The 23,976-nt window shown below is 43.5% G+C and overlaps 1 protein-coding gene across 2 annotated transcripts in view; it reads left to right on the forward strand.

Annotated features, from left to right (window-relative positions):
- Positions 1–23,976, forward strand: part of LOC112113496 (succinate--hydroxymethylglutarate CoA-transferase) — a 579,588-nt gene that overhangs the window by 16,063 nt on the left and 539,549 nt on the right. For both annotated transcript variants that reach the window (XM_024209791.2, XM_024209792.2), the window contains one exon: positions 3,517–3,637. In XM_024209791.2, coding sequence (XP_024065559.2) covers positions 3,517–3,637 — 121 coding nt within the window. The remainder of the gene's footprint in view (positions 1–3,516; positions 3,638–23,976) is intronic.

A 23,976-nucleotide genomic window follows, 5' to 3' on the forward strand; every position in this document is an offset into this window, starting at 1 on the left:
CCTTGATTGACAGCTCTAACTGCCTCTGTCTCTGAAGTCAGCAGATCCATCCCACACATTCATGCCTATGTCAGAGAAGAGAAATTGATAGGTGCGATGGGATACAACTTATCTTTATGGAATTCTTTTAAAAGTTCTCCCCAAAAGGATAAATTGGCAATATTAATACTACTTTCTAAAAATTTTCTTCTTTTAATAAAATAGTATCTGTTTTTAGTATTGGTGTTTTCCAAATAATGAGTGCAGTTATGAGAGAGAGAAACAGAAATGATCTATATTTTTTGTACTTATACCACCACTTTTTACTAAGATATAAAGTTGAACAGAATAGTGTACTAGCTGTATTAAGTACAATTCCAGTGCATGCGCCTTTTTGTTCCCATTCATTATTGGAGACCAAAATAAGAAAGCTAGACTTTATATTCAGAGATCTAAAGTGGGGAATGAACAGTGGAATTTGGTTGCTATTAAGTCACAGCCCTATGTCGGGGTTAGGGTGATCTGATTTCACCAGCAAGGCATCAGGGTGAGACCAAGGCTCGTAGAGCTCCCGAGTAGTACAGTTAGTGCAGCACCTTTGGGTGATCGGCCTTAGTCTAGCCCAGGTGCGAGCAGCCACATTGCAAAGCCAAACCTGAGTTACTGCGTCCTCACTGATGGTGCATTCCCCTGTGTGTGTCACTAGACTTCTGGGTGCATTTTCCATGGTTCTTTGTGCTGCAGTAAACTGAGTTGCTCTGATTTTTTTCCTGGTGAGTTGTGGGATAACTTGTCTCTCCTTCTGGGTACTTTGGGGTGAGAGGGGGAGGAAATTGTGGGAAAGCATTGGAGGACTATCAGCAATTGAAAGGGTTAGCCTATGTCCTCACTACAAAGTGGGCGAGTTACCAGCCTGAGTGAAAGTAGTACCTGAGCTCTAGCCTGTATCCCCAGCTGGGCCAGCCACCCTGTGTCTGAAGTACAACCAAACTCTGGTGAGATGTTTTTGTTTGTGGACAAGAGGGGGTTGGGGAAACAACATAGTAAGAGCCTGCATTAATTCTACAGTGAAGACACCCTTAAAGAGTATTCAAAGTGTGCTCCCCATCTTACCTGACTGGTTCTGCTAGCCTGTGCAGAGAGGTTGGAGGGCTATGGTCCTACCTTCTCCTGTCTTCCAGGCTAGCGCTGACAGTGGCACTAGCTCTGTGGAACCCTTGTTCTCCCTGAGAGACAGGACTCCTCCCATGCCAGTACATTGCTGAGAAATGAAATGCACACTATTTTGTGGAAGCTACAAAAAGTGTAGCTTCTACGAAATAGTGTGCATTTCATTTCTCAGCAATGGAATGGTGAATTAAACAACGATCAATCCTCCCCCATTAAAATTCAACAATGTTTATTAAAAATCTAGAGACGATTCCACAAAAGGCTTTAAATAATTTTAAACCAGTCACGTTGTAGTCCTGGATTTTCTTGATACTGTCCCTTGACATTAAAATGCCTTATGTCGAATTTATAGAATATCTGTGGATGTTATTAGTGTCTCCTCCATGCAGCCAATCCAGTCATTCATCAGTTGCATGCCTTGTTGTCTGAATGAGAATCAGTTTCTGTCTGCCCGGTTAAATGTTTGCTGGCTTAGCTTTTTCTTTGGCCTTAGATACAGTAAAACAGCCTACATGCTAGAACAATAATGGTTGTGATTGCTGATTATGATGGCACTAGTTTATGGAAACTGTTCCAATGTACTGTACATAGTAATCAGCCAGATACATGATAGCTCCAGAAAGTAGAACTCTGGTCAACTTGAAATAATCTAAAACAGTTCACTTTTGCACAAAGCCTGTGCTTAATTAATGTATGTGTCAGTGGATTGTTTCTCAAATTCCTTTAAATGACCACCACCATCTTCTCAGGTATAAGCCTATTTCTCCAGAGGTTCATAATTAACTTTGTTCGCATGACCTAACCACTTATAAATATGTCCAGATATAACTTCCCATTTGTGGGGATACATGAAGGTATGATTTAGGCTCCGATTCAAAGTCCATTAAAATCATTAGGAGTCTTTCAATTGATTTCAGTAGGCTTTGGATCAGACTATTTATATAACTCTACAATAACTAAATAGATATTTCCTATATTGTGCAACAGAGGGTTGGTTTACATAAAAGCTTACACTGAAATAAAAGGCGTGAATTCGGGCTGGTCTATACAGACAATTGTAGTGGTTTAAATATAAAGGGGTGTGTTTTTTAATTCTGATTCAACTGGTGCAACTTAGTGTGGATGCTGATCTAGTCATTTAAACTTGGTTTATATTGTGTAATTTAAGTTGGTAAATTTACATGCAGAAGCTAAATCTGTATAGATGTATTTAACTAATTTTAAACCTATATCCACACATGAAAGTTACACAAATTTAACTAAATTGATTTAAGATAAATTAATGTGTAGGCAAGTTGACAATAATCAATTTTAGGATACTGGTTTAGTTAAATTGATGCAAAGGTTCTTTATGTGGAAATATATAAAGTATAAAGGAAATGTTGATAACCAAGGATTAGCCTTTAAGTATTTACTCATATTAAATCCTTTCCCCTCATTGAACAGGTGAAAATAATAAGAGATATCTCTGTATCTTTAACCTTTAAGTTGCCTTTCTTGGCAAAAGCCCTTGGGGTCAACTATAAAAGCATATGGAGAATATATCCAGATCAAAAGCTTTAGTTGCAGAGCGTAAGAAATAGATACACTTGAGAAAAGGGTGGTAGTCTTTTGTTTGCTATGTTGAGACACAGTCCATTGACATGGAGTTTTCTAGGTTTAGAAAGCAGCTGCATCCTATCACATTGTTTATAAGCATTGTCATTTCTGCTATGATACAGAAAGTCAGGCTCCAGGACTGGATATTCTATTCCTGAAGCTGCCTTTAGGATTTTCATGTAACATAATCAGATAGTTATATGTAAAAAAAAAAAAAAAAAAAAACAAAAAAAATAAAAAAATAAAAAAAAAAAAAAAAAAAAAAAGCACCAGGCCCATGAAATATATTAAAAGATACTATATGTGAAATTGATAGTTTGGAAATTAAAAACACTGTTGCCAAAAGCATCTGTTTCTGCCACAGAAAAAACAGCAATGGATGAAGGGTGCTTCCTCTTCTCTCTACTCATTCCCAAAATTAGGAAAGACAAATATAATGTCAGTGTTTGTCCTGTTAAATGTAGACAGCTCTTGGCCAATTGCCATGATGACAACATATAACAACATATATGGTACATTCAAGATTTTAATAGTGAATCCATTCTAGGCAGGCAACACTTCTAGTATGTAACTGACCAGAGTAGAGAAGCCATTTGTTCAGAATAACAAGTTTATTTAAGCCAGTCACAATTACCTTGTGACTTCTGTACTGTAGGAAAGCCAGGAACTATCTTGTTTACTGAAATTTTAAATTAAGTTATGTGGGGAACTTGTTGAACTTTCAGAAGTTGATTAAGAAGTCTGACTCATCTTTGTCTTTTCTTTCAGCTTGCAGCTGTGTCTGATGTTTTTGTGGAAAATTATGTCCCTGGGAAACTGGCTGAAATGGGCCTGGGGTACGAAGACATTAACAAGATTGCTCCTCACATTGTGTACTGTTCAATAACAGGTATTTTAACTTTGCAGACTTGTGCAAAGGCTCATAATTTCATTTATTCTTTCCAAAATTCTGCAGCAGAAGGCATGCCATTTTATACAAACCTTCCTAGTTCGTTTTTGCTCATTCAGATTAATGGAGTGATATTTCTGGAGACTGACATTTTCTATGTATCTAGAAAGCAGGTGTAGGGAAAATAGCAGTTGGCAACCATGCAAACTGCTTTACGATAACTTGCTCGATATAGGCACGCTTATAGTGGGTCAGACCTGTGGTCCATCAAGTCCGGTATCCTGTCTCTGGCAGTGGCAGTACCAGAGGGAGGGTGCAAGACACCCCACAATAGTCAGATGTGGAATAATAGTCTATCCCACATAAAGCTCTCATTCGTATATCTAATAGTTAGGAATTGGTTTAAATCCTGAAGCATGTGGTTTTATATTCTTCACAGCCTTCTGTCGTGAGTTTGGGGTTGAGATGAGAGGCACTTACTACTGCTATTTGACCTTGAACTTTAGTTTGGCAAGTTATAGTCTTTATCCTGATTTTATAGTATTAATTGGAGTTTGTAAAGAGAATTGTCTTAGGATATAATTCTTAATGTATTAATTTTTTAAAATGCAGAAATACCACCCTAGGCCCTGATCCTGCAAACATTTATGTGTATGCTCACCTTTATTTATGTGAATAGTTCAATGTTCCACACGTGTAAGTGTTTGCAGGATCAGGGCCTGAGGTGTAATTTAAAAAACTTACAATCTTAAAAGGTGTTACATTAAAAAACCAGGCCTAATATGGTAAGGTCAACATTTGATAGCTAAAGGTTCTTTAGATCTGCTATGTATACTCTGATGTTTAGAGTTATGGTAGAAATGAGATTTCTGCTTTAAATTCCTATTTTAAATAAATTATAACTTAAACAAATATACTGTTCAGAATGTACTTTTAACAACTTGGCTCAATCCAGAAGGAAAACAAATCACGAAAACACATTTTAGCCATTTTTGAATTTTCTGACTGTACAAATTAGTTGTTCATCTCTGAAGAATTTTTTTCACATATATGCACTTATATAATTAGAAACAAATACCTCTTTTTAAACTCCATACTTACCATGCATAAAGAAATGTGGTTTTGAAATAACAAAGACAGAGATGTTTGGAAATAGTGTATGGTGTATATTCAATAAATTATTTTATTTCAGAAAGTGCATCTACATCGGGGGGCCAACCTGTGCCTGAGAAGGAGCCAGACTTTAACAATGTACATTGCCAAAGAGCCACAGTCATACGTCAGCAGCCCCCCATCAGCTCACCCAGAGCCTCCCACCCACCTGCAGCACCTCCAATCAGCGCCTCCCCCCGCTTCCCTGCACCTCCCGATCAGCTGTTTTGCAGCATCCAGGAGGCTCTGGGAGGGGGGAGGAGTGAGGGCATGGCAGGCTCAGGAGAGGGGGTGGGAAGGGGTGGAGTGGGGGCAGGGCCTGTGGCAGAGCCAGGGTTGAGCAGTGAGCACCCCATGGCACATTGGAAAGTTGATGCCTGTAGCTCCAGACCCGGAGTCAGTGCCTATACAAGGAGCTGCATATTAACGTCTGAAGAGCCGCATGTGGCTCCGGAGCCACAGGTTGGCCACTCCTGATTTACATGAATTTACAGAGGGGGGCTGAGGTGACCTTTTGACATATTATACTGCATTTTCATGTCTCCCATTGAAGTCTATGCAAAGTCTATGCAAAGTGAATATATATATCCCAGTTCTGGTTTTTCATAATATGTTCCAATGTCCAAAATGTCTCTTGAGACACCTGAACTGTCCCACTTTTTTGTTTCATCACTCAAAACGCTTGGATTTTTTATAACTACAAAATGTTTTTTCAAGAATTATGGCTATCCTGAGTAGAATTTGCATTGTGTTTACTGAGACAGACAAGTGAAATGAGCATCAGAGGAGAAGAGCAGGTTTTGGAGTGAAGATAAAAGTCAATTGATAGTCTCTACAATCAATGCTGTTCTTTTGCTCAAAGTAAATGTTAATAACACTTGTTCACTGTTTAATTATAAACTAGTTCAGACTGTAAGTTACTGGGGGGAAAAAAAATCCTGCAGTCCAAGAAATATCCAGAAGCTGGCAGTGTTGATACCAGCACACATTTTTAAAAAGAAGTGTACTTTAGCTTTGTGTGACTACTTCAGGTCCCTAAATAGTGTTGCCACAATAGTACCCCAGTTTTGGATTTTGCAAGTATGCTCACCCCAAGACTATGGGCTCATTGGAAAATTTCAGTTGAAACATTTTTAACAGGAAATTGGGTTTCTGATGAAACAATTTTTTCACAGAAAGTTTCTGCTTCCTTTGGAAAGTTTTTGTCGAAAAATGGAATGTCCCAAAAACCCAAATATTTTGGCAGAAATAAAAGTTTTTGGTACTTGTATTTCTGTTGAAATTTTTTCCCTGTTAAATTTAGACAAAAATTAAAATTTACCTTTTCATCAAAATTTTCCGTTGAAGAAAATAACAAGTTTTTTTAACCAGCTGTACTATGGAATTCTCAGTCCCTCCGAAAATGAGATTAATAGTTTCCAGAGGTGACATTTGGGGCGGGGGCAGGCGGGAGGAGGAAGCAGGGTCACATTTCCCCCCGCCTGCCCCCCATTTGCTGCTTGGCTTGGACTGAGCATGCTTGGTAACACTCCTGAAGCCGGCTGCCTTCACAGTTCCCCCACTATCGGCAGGCACAGGTCACCTCTGATAGTTTCTAAATAGTCTGCATATTTTACTTAGATCGACACTATTTTCCTGCCACAGTAACTGTCTTAATCTTTTCTACTTATCTCCTGTGCAGTGGATTAAAACATTTTGAAGCCACTAGTAAAACAAACTCAGTGATGTACAAGATATATAAAGGTTGAATAAATTGTGGGGCCTAAGTGCTGTACCTTGCAACTGAAGGAGGCAGTCCATTCTTCTAATCTGAATAGTTCTGATGTCCTTTGATATTTTTAAAGGCCAAGCAAGTTTGGGCTGGCTAGTGCATGAATGACTGACCACGTCACAATACGTAGTGCTCTAGCTATTTTGCTTTCCCTGTTTGTTGCATTCTGACTGCAACTTTTGTCTTCTGGTTTGATCACTTCTTGATTTGTTGGCAGCTTTTTTCTTTCTGTAATCAGTTGAATCCTGTACTCTTTTTAGATTTCACTCTTCCAAAGGCGGGGCTAATGTTATTTCATGGTTTCTGTCTGAAAGTTTTGATTTCAGGCCTCACAATAAGACAACCACCAACCGAGAAGATACTACTGAAGTTCAAGAAGTATTGGAATCAAAAGTTCCTGCTTCAGTGTTTTGCTAGTATGGGTTTCTCCAAGATGATGATGATAATTAATAATCTGTTTGATTGTTATTCAGTTGGAATGAAATCCTGATCTCACCGAAATCAATAGCAAAGTTCCTAGTCAGTGGGGCCAGGATTTCACCCTTGATTCCTTTTCTGTATTTTGTTCACAACAGACTTACAATTTTAGATTTTCAAAATGTTTGGGGTTTTTTTTGGGGGGGGGGGGGGGGGGGGGGGGGGAATTATTGTGATACACCAAGATGTTTATTTGCATATTTTACAGATTTCAAATCAGGATATCCCAATATGTTTTCTTTGTCTCATGCCTTCTCCCTTTAGAAATGAGCGTAAACTTGTGCTCTTAGGACTGCTTAGTAAATTGTACATTCCTTTTACTGTTCTATGTTGATTGACAGCTGAGATAGGGGAAGGATCCTTGATAGTTTGGAAATGGCTGGGGAGTGAAAGGGAGCAGGCCACATGAGATCAACTAGAGCTGGATTCATGTAAATTTGTTTAAAGTGGGAAAACTAACATATGGAAAAGCTTGGGCATATGTTCACTTTAAAGGCAACTCTTTTTGTTTCCTACCTTAAAGCTGGTGATGTCTATTGATCAGTTTAATGTCTTAGAGCAGGGTTTCTCAAACTTAATTGCACCGTGACCCCCTTCTTACAACAAAAATTATAACATGACCCTGGGAAGGGGGACTGAAGCCTGAGCCCCACCACCCCAGGCTGGGGAGCCCACGCCCAAGCCCTGCCATCCTGGGGGCACCAAAGCTTGAGGGCTTCAGCCCTGGGTGGTAGGGCTCGGATTTTTGGCTTCAGCCACAAGCGCCAGCAAGTCTAACACCAGCCCTGGCAACCCCATTAAAATGGCGTCGCGACCCACTCTGGGGTCCTGACCCACAGTTTGAGAACTGCTGTCTTAGAGAAACCACCAGTCTGGCTTGTAACTGAACTGCTGTAGAATATGCACCTCAGAGTGAAAACTGTTATGAAAAAAATTTCTCAGTATATTGCTGTAGAAATCAAAAACTAAGGAAAAGTTATTCTGCTGTAACAGGTTTCTCTCTTCTTATAAACATGTGACAAAGGTCTTATCTAAACTAGGAAAAAATGCACTTCTATTTAGGACTTTCAAAGTTGTTTAGGGATCCCTTTTTGATAGGGTTTTGTCCATAGTGAACAGACCTTCTTGTATCTTTTTGTTTACATGCTCTCATGTCTTTGGTTTAGTCGCCTGCACCCCTGATAGGTGCAAGTGTGTTGAATGAGACCCATGTTCCAAGATGTTTCTGATATTTTGTCTTTAAGTGAGGAAAATGTGTATTTCCATGCCTGTAGCATGATGTGTTGTTTGATGTAGCTTTTTAGTTTCAAACTTGGATTGTTTTGCCATCCTCCAAGGAGGACTATAATCATGCCAAGCTTGATCATTTTTGGAGTAATGAAGGTCTAAACAACATTGGTCTGCACATCTGCAAGAGGACATTTTCTATGAGTTTTCTTAAGGATCCTAGGATGCTGGTGGTGCTTTGAGCAACTTTAGCTGAAAGTGTCCTTAACTGGGTAAGGCCATGTGAGGTAATCATTTTGCCAATGCTTTTTCTCTTAAAAAATAAATAAATGGAGATTTAGTGCAAGGACTTAATGTTAAAGCCACATTAAAATTTAGAAATTGTAAGAACATAAGAACAACATTGGTCTGCATATCTGCAAGAGGTCATGCTCTGTCCCTTGTCACGCCCTCGGACATACTAAACTGTAAAGGGTGGATCCTTCAACTTGTTGAACATGGAGCCCAGTTGCAGTCAACAGGGCTCTGCATTGGGCACAGGAGTCCACCTGTATGCTGGAAGTTGCAGAATTGGGGCCTTAGGATCTTATATATTGCTGACAAAGTTCTGTTAGATCCCTGAGAGCTCAGAACTGTTTCAAGTGGAGAGAGAGGGATAACATATTAATCTCCTAGATTTGTGTGTTTATAAAATGCTGGAGATTTGCAAAGAGCCTGGGTTGAGGAAGATCAAAAGATAAGGTATTCTTCAAATGCATGGAGTCTTGGTGGTCCAAAATATAGAAAGGCAGCCTGTACCTTTAATCCACCAAACTTGGATAATGTTTGAGACAAATTCAGTGAAAACAGTGTTTGTGTAAATGGGAGAGATGCTGGGATTTCACCTATTATGTAACATCCAGACCAGAGATCTAAATAGCAGATTATTCCTGGTTTGCTTTCTGGTTTGTGACTCTGACATGAAGGATAATTGATGTCTGATATACCCTGAGTTATGTTACAGCCCCAGATGCCCTGTGTGAACTTGGGTAAGTTGGTGCCTCAGTTCCCCCTCTGTATGATGGAGATAACAGCACTGCCGAGGATAAATACATTTCCCTTCCGGGGAAGGTGCTGGTGCTCAGCCAGCTGGTCCTGTCCAGGCTCTGAGACTAGTTCCTCACCCTGAGCCTGCCCACAGGAAACCTGGCCAGCCTCCAGAAAAATATCCTGGAGTTTTTCTGGCCAGGACATCACTGGATTGATGCTGGTGTCCTGAGCCTCCCCTTGTGGGCGGGCGGACAGGGGCTGGTCTACATCTGCAGCTAGGTCCATGCCTTTCACTTCCAGGTTCTGCAGAGACTCCTTTACAGTGCAGGTAGCCCGGCACATGTCTTCCTCCGCCAACTCTGAGAGCTCCAACATGACCAGCAGTTCTGTTATCTCCACCCAAGAGGTCTCACCTGCTGGTTTTTTATCAGGATCTCATCAGGATCTGAAATCTAGTGGCTGCTGAGGGGGGACCTCTGCATGGAACCCCTACTACACAGCTTCCATCTTCGCATGCAGGTGATGGAGTCCTCCTTGGCGTGTCGGAGGTTGTACCTGGCTGGTACCACCAGACTTGGAGACCTCCTGGACTATGATCAGAAGGACTAGGGTGGAGCACACATGGGGCTGTCCACCATGCGTATGCTCCAGGAGGTGAGGGCAGCCTTGCCTCCTGCTCCCCTCGCTTACCTTCTCCTGGAGTAATGGATGGACATCTTGGCCAGTGCCAGCAAAAGGTTGATGGTGAGGTACTGCAATTTTGTGGGGCCAAGGATGGAATGTACTAGAATCAGAAGCTGCAGGGAAAAATACACAACTCTTGTGGGAGGGTGATCCCTGCCCACCCCTCACCCACAGCCTTCCAGAACTTGTCATCTGGCCCCTGCCCCGCAAGCCCCCCTCACCCTGCTATCCTCTGACCTGCCACCTGAGTCAGCTGAATGATGACATGCTGGTCTGCTTCTGAGCTGCACCCAGAAAGCATGTGTACATATTTGTGTTTCATACCATCCACTTCCTTGCGCTTGTGTCCTGCCCCGACACTGTGGTGGGACCTGTGCCCACCAATGGAGGGCAATGAACCACGGTGGGCCAATCTGTACTGTGTTCTGATTCCATGGCCTGCCAGGGTTATTAGTTGGTGGTTCCTCCTTGGTGCCATGAGCACGGTTGTGTTCCTGGTACTGTTCACAAAGTCCTCCAGCTCCTGTCCCTTTTGTGGCAACCTCCAGTCATCTTGCCTAGCCAGTCCCAGTTCCCTCCTCATGACTCCTCATCCAGTCTGTCTCTTCTCACCCTCCTCCAGTCTCTCTAGCCATCATTCCTCACTCCCACTCTCCCCTCCACAGTTGTTCCCAGTTCTAGACTCTCTCTTCCTGGGCTCCTTTTCTAGTCTGTGTCCCCCTCACCCTGGTCCTTGTACTAGACTCTTTGCCAGCCAGCCTGCCTCAGTTCTTCCTCCACACCCTGTCCCTTGTCAGATCTGTCTCCCCTCCACCTCATCCCCAGTCCTAGTCTCCTTGCTCAGCCAGTTTCAATCTTCCCCCCACTCCTCATCTTCTCACCATTATTAGTCTTTCTCCCTGTTGTTTCCTTCCTTGGTTCCCAATCATAGTCCTGCTCCATCTCAGCTCCTTGTCCCAATCTACTCCTTCCCACACCTGATCCACCTCTTATTCTCTCTGCATTTGAGTCAGGCCCCTTCCTCATCCACACTGCCTGGTTCCAATAAGCCGAGGTCATTGAGAGCACAGGAGCGACAGGGTCCCTATTCTTAGTTCTGATGCTTGACCCTACCCTGACCCATAGCAACCATGAGCAACAACTGCAAGGAGAGTCTAGCTTGTGTGCCTGTAGCCCTGGGCTGGAGCATGCTCAGTTGCGCTGTAGGGATGGCAGTCGCAGATAGAAGCTGTGAGGGGATGGAGTGTGATCAGTGCTGCTGGAATCTTTTGAGATTCCACACCTTGCCACAATTCAAGTCTGTTACAAAGAATTGGTGTGGTAGACCTTCTCAACAAAACAGTTGGAAGTAAGTGTGTGTGTGTGTGTGTGTGTGTGTGTGTGTGTGTGTGTGTGTGTGTGTGTGTATTTTGCATGGCAAAACATTTCCCCCACTTTTTCCTGGAAATGGTTGAACTGTTTTGACGGAAGCTTTTCAAAAAATTCTGCAGGAGGCAAACATCCAATATGGAAATCTTCATCCCAAATGATTAAAGTTTGGCAGAGTTATAAGGAACTGAAAACAGCCTCTTATAATAGGAAGTGTTGGGAAACCTTAATAATAGGTGCTGCAAGCACCACCTCAAATTTAGCACCTGATCTAAAGACTATTGAAATCAGTGAAGATTCTGTTGACTTCAGTGTGCTTTGGATCAGGTATTTCAGGAACTATTTTGTTGATCTTTATAACACATTTGCATTTAGTTTGTTAACAGTGGGGTAATAGTTAATCAGCCAGTTAATGGTTGCACTGAAAAACTTGTGCATTTGGAACCTTCCTCAACTACCTCCTTTCTCATAAAGCTTTGTTTATAAAAAGTGTTGCTAAAAAGTTAGTGGTGAGAAAACGAATTTTACATTCAGGTCTGAAACCTGCAATTGCTTAAGCTCGCATGTAACTTTACCCTTTTGGATAGTCATTGAAGTCATTGATGTTATCTAAACAAGTCTGATTTGAAGTCAGTGGGACTATCCATGTGAGTAAAGTTGCCTGAGTGTTTGCAGAATCAGGCCCTTAGTAATGTAAATTATATATGTTAAATGAATATGTATGTATGGTGGTTGGTTCAGCCAGAAGTTATGTGCAAGTTTTACAGAATTTCCTGTAGAGTGCTCCTATACAGTATTTTTATTAAAAATCATACCAATTGGACATATTAATCAACACTTGTCCCTGCTGAGTGGCTGCAGTGCTGTTTTTCCAGTATCGTAAATAAATTGATCAGTGAAAAAAATTAAATGTTAAAAAATGTATTCAGAATTATCCTCAAAACAATGGATTATATTATTATTCCAGGTTGGCAGTGGTCACCATAAGAATCACCTTATTTGGCCCTAGGACAGTAGGAACATGAAGAGAATACACAAGGTGACACTGTAGACAAGCCAGGAGGTGTGAAAGAGCAACTCTAAATTAATAAGATGTATTGTATCTAGACTTTGGTTAATGCAGTCTTTTACACAAAAGCAATACTATTTTGGAACTGCCTCTTTTTAAATTTTGGATTGCTGTGCTTAAAGTAGCAATTGTTAAGCTACTTGTCTCATAAACTGTTCTCAGAAAGCCAGGATCATGCACGGGTGAAGAGTTTACACATAGGTAAGCCAAATACTAACTCCTTTTTGGAATTTTGGAACTTGTGATTGGTAAATTGAGTTTCTTATCTAAACAAGTCTGATTGAATGTATGTAGCATTGTGCTGGCTGTTGCCATGGTGCTAGAATCTTTGTGATATTTCCCAACATTCCTCCTGTTTTCTGAGCACTCTTGAGCCCCCTAGATTGTCTGTTCTCACTCACAAGTTGGCTTCATTGCTAACTAGAGTAATCTTAAACTAGTTCTAAATCTAATATAATCTGACAGATCTGTGGTTGAGATTGGTTTAAGTTTATGAAAACTGGCCAGTTAAAGTAAACCATGCATGTGCTGGTCACAGAGGAGTGACCATTTGATGCTGTTGGTATGGACTTGTTTAGCATTTTGTTATAACTATGAGAGAGTTAATTAGGACCTCTTTCTGAACAGTAGGGGGCAGTGTTTAAAAGGACAACACTCGCCGCCGAGTATTACTTCCAAATCAAAGTGCTGGGATTTTTAATTTTTTTTTTTTTTAAACTCAGAACTCTGTGGGGGGGAAATCTGCTTGTGTTTTATGAGATTTTGAGTTTGGTTTTTGGTTGGTCTTTGAATGATAACACTAATTCCTCCCATAATTACCTGACTATTAATTTAAAAAGAGTTTTTGTGTATATTTTGCATTTTTAGTTTGAACTGTGCTTGCTTTTTCTCTTGTGTAAAGATGATTTGGAACTGTAGCTTTCCTTATTTTCTGCCTTCCCTTTGCCTTTTTTTAAATCCTTTTAGAAAAAGAGTAGATACATTCATTGCATCATATATAGGTAGTTTCTCTACTGTCTTAGTGGCAGTATGAGAGCTCTTTCAAGTGTCCCCTTTTTTAGTGACCATAGCTCCATTGATACTTCTGGGAGATCCTAGTATGGTAACAGTTAGGATTTATTATTATTTAGTTAATTATTTGTATTCTAGTTGTAGATAAGATGTATTAAGTACTGTGCAGACATATAGGAAAATACTCTGCCCAAAACAGCTTACAATTTGAGGTCCTGATCCGCAAACAGTTATGTATGATAGTCACCTTACAGAGTATGACACTGCTTATATGATCAAAGTTATTCATGTGCATAATTGTTGGCAAGGTTGTGGCCTGAAAAGACCAAAAAAAAAAAAATAGATTAAAGATTGGGGGAAAGGGAAACAGCTTATGAGCAGTGGTGGATTTAGAGTTAGTGGGGCCTTCATTTTCAGGGCCCCCCTCCCCCCCCCCCCGGGGACCCAGCCAAGAAAAAGAACATTCTCTCTTATCTCCCCGCCCCGTTTTTCATTCTTTTTTCCTTCATCCTCCTTCTATATTATAAGTAATGGGAAGTAAATGAAAATAAAGTGAGTTACCTGGATTGGGGCAGGGGGTTGGGGTGCAGGAGGAGTTGCGGGGCGGGTGGGCTCTGGGAGGAAGTTTGGGTGCAGTCTCGGGGCAGGGGCTTGGAGTGTGGGAGGAGGGATGAGGGGTGCGGGCTCTGGGAGGAAGTTTTGGGTGCGGGGTTTAGGCTCTGGGCTGGGTCAGGAGGTTGGGGTGCAGGAGGAGGTCGGGGGTGGCTCTTACCTCGGGCGGTGCAGCTCCCAAAGTGACCGGTGCACACATCTCCGGCAGCAGCTCCTAGGCGGGTGGGGGAGGGCAGGGGGTCTCTGCGTGCCGCTGCCCACAGGCACTGCCCCTGCAGCTCCCATTGGCCACAGTTCCCGGCCAACGGGAGCTGCAGAGTTGGCACTCGGGGCGGGAGAAGCGCACAGAGACCCTCTGCCCTCCCCCCACAAGGGCCGCAGTAACATGCCGGCTGCTTCTGGGAGCGAAGTGGCGCGGAGGGAGGGAGGCAGAGTGGGCAGGGAGCCGCCTTAGCCCTGCTGCTGGCATGTCTCTGCGTGACCCCTGTGGGGAGGGAGCAGCGGGTCTCTGTGCACTGCCCAGGGTGGGGGCAGCACACGGAGCTGCCTCCCCCCCCCACACCAGGGGCGCGCAGAGATGTGCCAGCAGCTGGCCACTTGCGGGAGCAGAGTGGGGCCACCAGACACGGCATACAGGCAGCTTGCCTGCCTGAGCCCTGCTGCGCTGCCAGCTGGGGTGTGGACCCCCGGTTGAGAACCGCTGTTCTAATACATCCTGTAGTGTTTTAATAAATTACAACTGTTCCGTATGAATGTCCTGTTTCATCTCTAGTATTTTCACAACAGAAAAAACCACCACAATAATCTTTGGGCTGGTTGTAGCAACACCTGGAAAAGTGTTCTTCGAATCCTCTAGTTCATTAACTAACTGTGGTGGCATATGTGGAATTGCTTCAGATTAGAGCCAGTTTGTAGCCTCCTCCTCATCAGAAGATGCTGGTTTATGCAATGGTAGGTAACCTGGAGTTCCTAGGCTTTTTTTCTGGTGATCTTGTTATTTCTAGATAGCCAGGTAGGGGTTGATCTGCAACTGGTGCACACTTGCATAGCTCTTTTGTTAAGCTCTTGCCCCTTTTCTATGGGGCCAGACTAGATGGCAGCAGCAACAGGCAGATTTAAGAGGCAACAGAATCTAATACAATAATAATGGGTGACTTTACCCACCTACACATAAACGAGCCAATTTTCACTACAGGGCACCATTTAGAGAAGTAATTCCTTGACCCCTTCAGTGATTATTTCTTGGAACAGCTAGTTAAGGAACACACAAGACAGGAACCTACTCTTGATTTAGTCCTAAGTCAAATACTGAAGATGGTTCAAGCAACAACTATAGTTGAGCAACTAAATAAACGTGACCACAAAAAATTTAAGTTGATTGGGATTGTACCAAAACTAGCATGATGACCTTAAACTATAGAAAGAGGAATATTTTTCAACATGAGGAAGTAAGTCAAAAAGGCCCTAAAGCTATAAAACATAAAATTAAAATCCCTAGCATTTATGCTACTTAAGCATACCATAAATGCCACCCACTCACATCAATGGGTGAGGGAAATTGATGGGGCCAGTGGTGCAAGGGGACAGTTCCAGTAGTGAGGGAGGGAGACACTTGCCAAGGAACAAATAGGTAGCTCTTCCCCCTGGGAGTCTCTGGCACCCATTGGCCAGCTGGGAGAGATGGGTGCTGATTGGCCAGCTCCCAGGATTTAGCTGAGTACAGGGTCCACGTGAGGCCTCTTTTGGCTCTGTTCCAGAAGCCCACCTTACCCACCTGAACTAGGAATGGGAACCTGGCCTGGCAGATGCTGTGGGTCTAGCTGATCTTCTGTTCAGGGGGTCACGAAGGAATTTTTCTCCCATGGGCCAATTGGCAGAGGACCAGGGAGGTGGGTTTTTTTTGTTTTGTTTGGCCTTCCTAGCAGCATCTTCAAGCCCCAGTGGGTTAAATAGAAAGACCTTACTACCTAACTGAGGTGCTGGAGTGGTGGTGTTTATTCATCATAACTCGCAGCTGGTTTCCAATGTGGTTAAGAGAATAAAATGAACAGTTCCCAGAGGTAAAAAGCCTTGGAGTTTGCTGATCAGCCTTGGGCTTATGTGATAGAGTGAATGAAGTGGAGAGAGCAAATACACCGCTACCTCGATATAACGCCACTCGATATAACACGAATTTGGATATTTCGCGGCAAAGCAGTGCTCCGGGGGGGGTGGGGAGTGGCTGCGCACTCTGGCGGATCAAAGCAAGTTCGATATAACACGGTTTCACCTATAATGCGGTAAGATTTTTTTGGCTCCCGAGGACAGTGTTATATCGAGGTAGAGGTGTATTATATCTATCTTTTTAAACCAGATCCTAGGGATTACAGGCCAGGGAGCCTTACTTACTCATAAAGACCAGGTAAATTGGTTGAAACAAAAGCCAAAGATATAAAACACTGAGATGCACTGGATGTGATAGGGAAAATCAGCACAGCTTTTGGGAAGGAAAATCATGCCTCTCTAATCAATTAGAATTCTTTGAGTGTGTCAGTAAAATAGTGGTTAAAGGAGAAATGGATGAGACAATTCATTTGGACTGTCAAAGATTATCATGAGATAGTATTAAGGAAAATAAGTAGCCATGAGGTGAGAGGTAAAGTACTACTATGCATTAGAAACTCGTTAGAGGACCAGAAAAAAAAGTGGGAATATATGATCTAAACATGCCAAAAGGTTACACTAGGACCAGTATTTGTTAATGGTCTGACATGAGCAGTGTGTGGCTTAATTTGCAGATAACTCAACATTATTTAGGTTAGTCAAGACTAGAAAGGACTATGAGAAACTCCAGATGGACCTCACAAAACTAGGTGAATGGGCAGCACAGAGGCAGATGAAATCCAATGTTGACAAATGTAATGCACATTGAAAGGAATAATTTGAACTCCTGTAAATTGCTTGGTTCTGAATTAACTGTTACCACACACTGAGAAGACTGGGGTCAGTTTATAGGATTATTCATAGTTTTTAACATCAGAAGGAACCATTGTTATGTAGTCTGACCTCTTGCATAACATAGACCATGGACCCAATATTTCCTGAATCCGACTTCTGTTAGGATGCGAATGGCTTAGTTAAAACTTCTGTTGAGTGTGTAGAAGTAACCAAAAAGCAAATAAATGTTTGGATATATGAAGAAGTGTATATGATATTATGTCATGCTATATATCAATGGTATCTTTGTCTGGACTACATATTCAGTTCTAGTCCCGTCCCCCCCCCCATCAAAAAAACCCCAGTGCATCTAGTAGAAAATAGAAGGGTTTTTGGAGATGGGTAATGAAAATGAATGGAGGTACGGAAGAGTTTCATGGGAGTGTGAAAGATGAGGCTGTTTTAGTGTAGAAAGGAGAAAAAAAAATAGTGGATGCAATAAAAGTATATACAATAAAGGATGGTAAATTGGGTACTCCTACTTACCTGTTTTCATAACAGAAGAACAAAGGGACATTGCATGAAACAGAAAGGCCATACATTTGAAACGGATGAAAGGAAATATTTTTTTCCACAACACATAATTAACCTGTTGGAACTCACTTCCACAACGTGTCACTGAAGGGAAAAAGCTCAGTAGGATTTAAAAAAGGATTAGACATTCAGATAGATAATGAGATCATGCACAGTTACATTAGATAGGATCAAATATTTATAAGAGATCTTTCTATTGGGCTTTGGATTAAGCCTATAGATGACCACTTATTGCCTAAAGCACCAGACTTGATGGGCTAATGTTATTTCTGTTTAGGGTGACCAGATAGCAAGTGTGAAAAATCAGGACAGAGGGTGGGGGGTAATATGTGCCTATATAAGAAAAGGCCCCAAAAACCAGGACTGTCTTATAAAATCGGGACATCTTGTCGCCCTAATCCTGTGTTCCTTTGTACCTTATGGGATCAACATATTAAAAAACTTTACTAGCACACTGAAGTTAAAGGGGACAGGCAGGATGCCTTATACACCTGTCTAGAATAGACGTGAGAGACTAATTTAAAAATAGAATGCACATTAAGTAAAAACAAAGTTTCAAAATTCACTTGTCAACGCACAAGAATTCAGTGTAGCACGCAGCATCAGTTTATAAGGAGAATTGCAGCCCTATTTAGAGAACAACCAGAAAACAAAATCACTCGTGTATCCAGAACAAAGAATAGTGTACCATTTATTTTCAAAAGTTCAGAAGACTCTGTACTTCTAAATTTTAAATAAACGTTCTTTAGTGGGAATAAAGTGAAATTAACTCTGAATCACATTATGCTGCTTTTCTTCCCTGCATTGGAGTGCTCCTTTACAATTCTAAATTAAACCACACATGTGGGAATGTACATTGGCACAGCTAGATAAACACAGTTCCTGTTGTAGTTAAGGGCTAACTTGTTTGGCATGCAGCAGTGGATTTAGAAATATATGATACTGCTCACACTAAGTAGAAACCAGAGAATGTTGGGCCACAGTTTGTTTCCAAAATATTCAAATATTTCTGATAATAAATGGGCCATTTATTACATTTGATACCTGAATCAGTAAGGTTTTATTTATCTTGGCAATGCATTTGTTCCAAATGCCTGTTTTTCAGGAGAAAAGTCTAGTAACCCTCGTGCATTTCAGAATTTCTGGAAATAAAACTTTAATTTGCACCGCAGCATGACCAAAAATTTAGGGCCATATTCACAAAGCCGTTATAAAGCAGTTAGACAAAATAAATTATGGTTACATGTTATTGTTTGGTGTAAATCAAGGCCAAGGGACAAGTTCGTTTATTTACTGCCAGGAAATAAGTTTCAAAACCCTTGATACTTTTTGGGTTCAGCAAATGCAAAAGTAGAAAACTGAAGTGATCCTGACCCATAAACAACATTTTAATTAATTGCACAAAGCCTTGGAAGGGGTAGAATTTGAAGTATCTCTTAGTGCGTGTCCCTGAAATCCGTTACTCATGTGAGTAGCTTTTAGTGACGTGAGTATTCCAGTTATGTCAGCGGGACTACTCGAGTGGGTGAGGATTTTTTTATTTCAATAAAGCATGGCATAAACACAGTTTTGGTTAGGGGTGCAAATCTTACTTTTTACCAGAATAGTTATAGTGACATACCCCTACTATGGATGTATTTGCACTAGCACAAAGTTGCTTATACCAGTGTAGTTTATTCCCCTTCCCACACACTGGTATAAATCACCTTTGTACCGATATAACTATATTCACACTATGGGATTGTACTATTTTAACTATATTGATATAGTTGAAGTGGTATGACTTTTGAGTGTAGACAAGTCCTGTGTATGCAGGATTGTGATCATAACCACTATTTCACCCAGGTCTGAATAAACAGAATATAAGAAAGTGGATGGAATATTTCTTAATACATAGTGAAGTCAGGGCTTTGTATTGCAAGTCTAGCTACATAAACTTTCCAGGGACTCTTTTTGCTAATACTTTATTTTGAGGGCAAAATCATGTCCCGATTTGCTTGGCTCCATAGGAGAGTAAGAGTGCTCCTCTGAGTGGGCTGCCTGTATTGTGGAATAGTTATGTGGGGTGGGGAGCAGTGATTGTGGAGCCAATGTGTCCTCCCCGTGCATGTGGCAGCAGGTGGTAGGGGATGGGCAGAGTCTTGGCTCTCCCATACACGATGTGTCAGCCATCATAGCTGTCCGGGCAGTTGGGAACGTATGGTGCACTAGCTATAGATGTGGCCCTGGGAACTCACTCTGTAGAAGCACGGGGAAAACTGGAAGACTGATTGTGACTGCAAGAAACACAGACTGTCTTCTGGTCTGCTCCTAGGGAAATGCCACAGGGTGCTGGCCCTTGCTTTGGGCTAGTGGCAAAGCTACGATTTAGCTCTGAGTAATTAAACAGAAGTTAATATTTTTATGGTGAAAAGTTGTAATGCCATGCAAGTCTAAGGGTATGTCTGCACTTTTAGCGGGGTGTGTGATTCCCAGCTTGTGTAGATGTACCTGTGCTAGCTATCTGTAAGTAACACGTTAAAAATAGCAGTGTAGCTGGAGTGATATGGGCAGTGGCTCAGACTAGCCACCCCAAATATATACCTGCCTGGATAGGGTTGCCAGACATCTGGTTTTCAACCGGAATCCAGTCAAAAAGGGACCCAGGCGGCTCCGGTCACACTGCCAACCGGGCTGTTGAAAGTCTGGTTGGCGGCACAGTGGGGGCCCGGAGCTAAGGCAGGCTTCCTACCTGCCCGGGTTCCGCGCTACTTCCGAAAGCAGCCGCCTGGTCCCTGCAGCTCTGAGGTGCTGGGGCCACTGGGGACTGGGAGCCTTCACATGCTGCCCCACCCTGAGTACTGGCTCCATTGCTCCCATTGGCTGGGAACCACGGCCGATGGGAGCTGTATGGGGCGGTGCCTGTGGGCGTGAAGGCAGTGCACACCGCGCAGAGCCACCTGGCCATGACTCTACCTAGAGGCCGCAGGGACCTGGCGGCCGTTCCTCAGAGCCGTGGTAAGTGCCACCAGGACCCCGCAACCTCCTCCCCTGCACCCCAACTCCCTGACCCAGCCCAGAGCCCCCCACCCCAACCCCAAACCCCTGTGCCTAGCCTGTGCCACTGCCTGCATTACACTGCTATTCTTAGTATGCTAGTTTGAGCAGAGATGGGGGATAGGTCTATATGAACTAGGAAGCATGCTCCCAGCTCCAAATATAGATGTAGCCGAAGAGTCATGATGTGAAAGCTCTCATTGTGTCAAGTCAGTTTTTAAGGGTGGTTAGATGATTTTAAGGGCTTGCATACAGGGTAAAGTTAGCTATAGCAGTATAATTATACCATTGTAGTTCTGCAGATCAGTTTCCCTGCTTGGCCACCTTGAGGTTCCTTTGTATTGCAAAGCAGCTGGACAAAAGGAGGACCAATGCCCAGACTCCCCTTTCAAGGCCATGTGGTCCTAGGTGAATAGCTTTGGGGTTGAGGGAGGAGAAGGGAACAGTGTGTTTAAGCGGAGAGATTCCCAGAGTCCAAGAGAGAAAGGTCCGTAGTGCTTTCTCTGTAAGTGGAAGCTGGCTGCGTGCAGTTTGTGGCCTCCCCGTTGAAGGACTCGTATACAGTTTGTAAGTAAACACTAAGAAAATATACCCCAATTTAGCATCACTGTTTTCTCCTTTGATGGAAGCTGAGCTGGCCCACAGTGTCAGAACTGGGACTCTGGTGGCCCTATAATAATCTTTCTTCCCCCAGTAAAATTATTAGTAATAATAAAACCCAACCGAATAGCCTAATTATGTGAAATATTTTTACCTCATCAGTTTACTGTTAACTTAAGTAACCACAATTAAATGATGGGAAAGAAAGCAAAAAGCCTTAAAAGTAAAACTGAATTGTATTCTTTAGAGATTGTCACTGTCTTAATTGGAAAAAGTGAAGGAGGTGTGAGGTTTTTTATTTTTTTTATTTTTTTTAAAATTCATTCTCAACCAGTGGTGTTAATTGTTTCCCAGTTGAAACAGTAGCTACACAACCTGGATGTTCCTTCTGCTGCACATGGATCTTGATCTTCTCTTCTGCTCTTTAGGCAGATTTTCCTTCCCATCTGTTTCATATCTTGGATGATCCATCTGGAAGCAGGCTGTCCCCTTCTCTTGAGGCATCTTTATGAAAAATACTGTGTGCATGCTATTAGATGTAATAGTTTCAATGTTGCCAACTGTCATGATTTTAATGCAAATCTCACAATATTTGGTGTTTTTCCTAAATGCAATTTTTTGGGGATGGGGAGTGGGCAAGAATTTCAGCTTTCACTTAAAAAAAAGTTTCTAGCCTTTGCAAGTGTGGAGAATAGTGGTAAAGCATGACCCACGTGTGACCTAAAGGCTCAGAAACCCGAAGGCAAATAATCAACCCCCACATTTATTAAAAAAATCATGATTGTCATATTTGGGGTCATGACTCATATTTGAAGAGTTGGCGTGGGGTTGGCAGTACTGTAGTCTTACAAAGTTTCCGTGAATGTTTTGTAATTAAACATGAGGAAGATGCTGTCTTAATCGGTACACCTGAAATGTGTACAGGTTTTCTACATACTGTAGTAGGAAAGGTCTGAGCACCCTCATTTCTCATTTGAAACCAGCATGTTTGTACTCTGAAAACAGACCAGGTACAAACGGAACCTGAAGAGCAGAATGTGAAAGCAGTGGGATTGTAGAGGTGCAAATGAGGGTGCAGTTTAGTTTGTAGAAATCAAATCTTTGTTGTTCTAGATAATGAAGAAGTTGGAAGACTCAAACTTGACTTTGAGAGTCCGTGTTGTGTATGCAGGAAAGAAAAAGCATCTTGATGTTTGTAAACTGAGCACGTTTGAATTAGACGTCACTGAAGCAAAATAAAGTGGAACTCCCCAACGTCAATTTTACAGAGTCTCTTTCCAGAGTAAAACCAAACCTTAAGGGAATTTATCCCGTGGAACAGAACTAATGGCATTATGATGGTTTGTCAGAGTGCACATAAGGAGTACTTCCTGTCTGAAGTAAATTCATGTTAGGTGAGTTTTTTGTTTTGATTTTGATCTTGCAAAGTTACAATTAGCTTTACAGGATCCAAGACCAATCTACTCAGATCAGGATACTCCTGTGACGTTCAGCGTGGTGACAAATCTTTGGCAACTGAGCTTGAGTCTCTCACATGTGCTGATAATGCAAAGTACCAGTAATTACAGGCCAAACTCTGTCTGGTCTCTGCAATGTTATGCTAGTGTAAGGAGGTTGCACCCTACTTGAACTTCTGCATAGGGGCTGGCCAGAATCCTGTTGGGTAGGGCTACCATACGTCCGGATTTCCCTGGACATGTCCGGCTTTTCGATCTATAAATAGCCGTCCGGGGGGATTTCTAAAAATCTAAAAATGTCCGAGATTTCCCCCGGTCGGCTATTTATAGATCGAAAAGCGGCGGCCAAGCACTGCTCGGCAGCCAAAGCCCCTTCCCGGCTCCCCCCATCCCCTGCAGCCTTAGCATGCCGTCTGGCTGGCAGCTGTCTTCCCCCTCCTCACCTCCCCTGAACGCTCCGCCCCCCTGCTCCTCCCCCTCCCCTGCTTCCCGTGAATCAGATGTTCGCGGGAAGCCTGAAAAGAAGCAGGGGCAGGCGGGCAGCAGCAGGTAAGCTGGGGCGAGGGGGGGGGGACGCAAGGAGGAGGGCTCCGGGGAGGCGCGGCGTGGCTCCCTCCGGCCCCAGCGGCTTCGGCTCAGCTCGGGCCCCGGGGCACCGGCCGAGCACGCCGGCCTGGCCCCGGGCGAGCGGCGCCGGCCGAGCACCCCCGGCCTGGCCCCAGCAGCTCCGGCCCCAGCTCCGGCCCCAGGGCGGCGGCCCTGGTTCCGGCCGAGTGCGCCGGCCCTGGCCCCGGCCCCAGTGGGTCGGCCCACAGGGTGGCGGCCCCGGTTCCGGCCCAGCACGCCAGCCCCAGCGGCTCTGGCCCAGCCCCGGCCGAGCACCTCCGGCCCGGCCCCAAGCCCCGGGACCCCGGCCGGAGCTCCAGCCGGAGCGTAGCCCGATCCTGGGCATTTGTTAAAGCCGGCCCTGGTCAGGGGACGGGGGGGGGTTGGATGGGTCGGGATTTCTGGGGGTCCTGTCAGGGGGCGGGGAGCAATTGGATAGGGCATGGGAGTCCCAGGGGTCTGTCTGGGGGTGGGGATGCGAATATGGGGTGGGGGTGTGGATAAGGGTCGGGGCAGTCAGGGGACAGGTAGGGTCCTAGGGGGGCAGTTAGGGTGGGGGGTTCTCAGGAGGGGGCAGTCAGGGGACAAGAAGCAGGGAGGCTTAGATAGGGGGTGGGGTCCCAGGAGGGGGCAGTCAGGGGACAAGGAGCGGGGGGGGTTGGAGGTTCTGAGGGGGGCAGTCAGGGGGTGGGGAGTGGATGGGGTGGGGCGGGGCAGGGGCGGGGCTAGA

The sequence above is a fragment of the Terrapene carolina genome, unplaced genomic scaffold, assembly GCF_002925995.2.
Source record: "Terrapene carolina triunguis isolate 2854851 unplaced genomic scaffold, T_m_triunguis-2.0 Scaffold182, whole genome shotgun sequence".
Lineage (NCBI taxonomy): Eukaryota > Metazoa > Chordata > Testudines > Emydidae > Terrapene > Terrapene triunguis.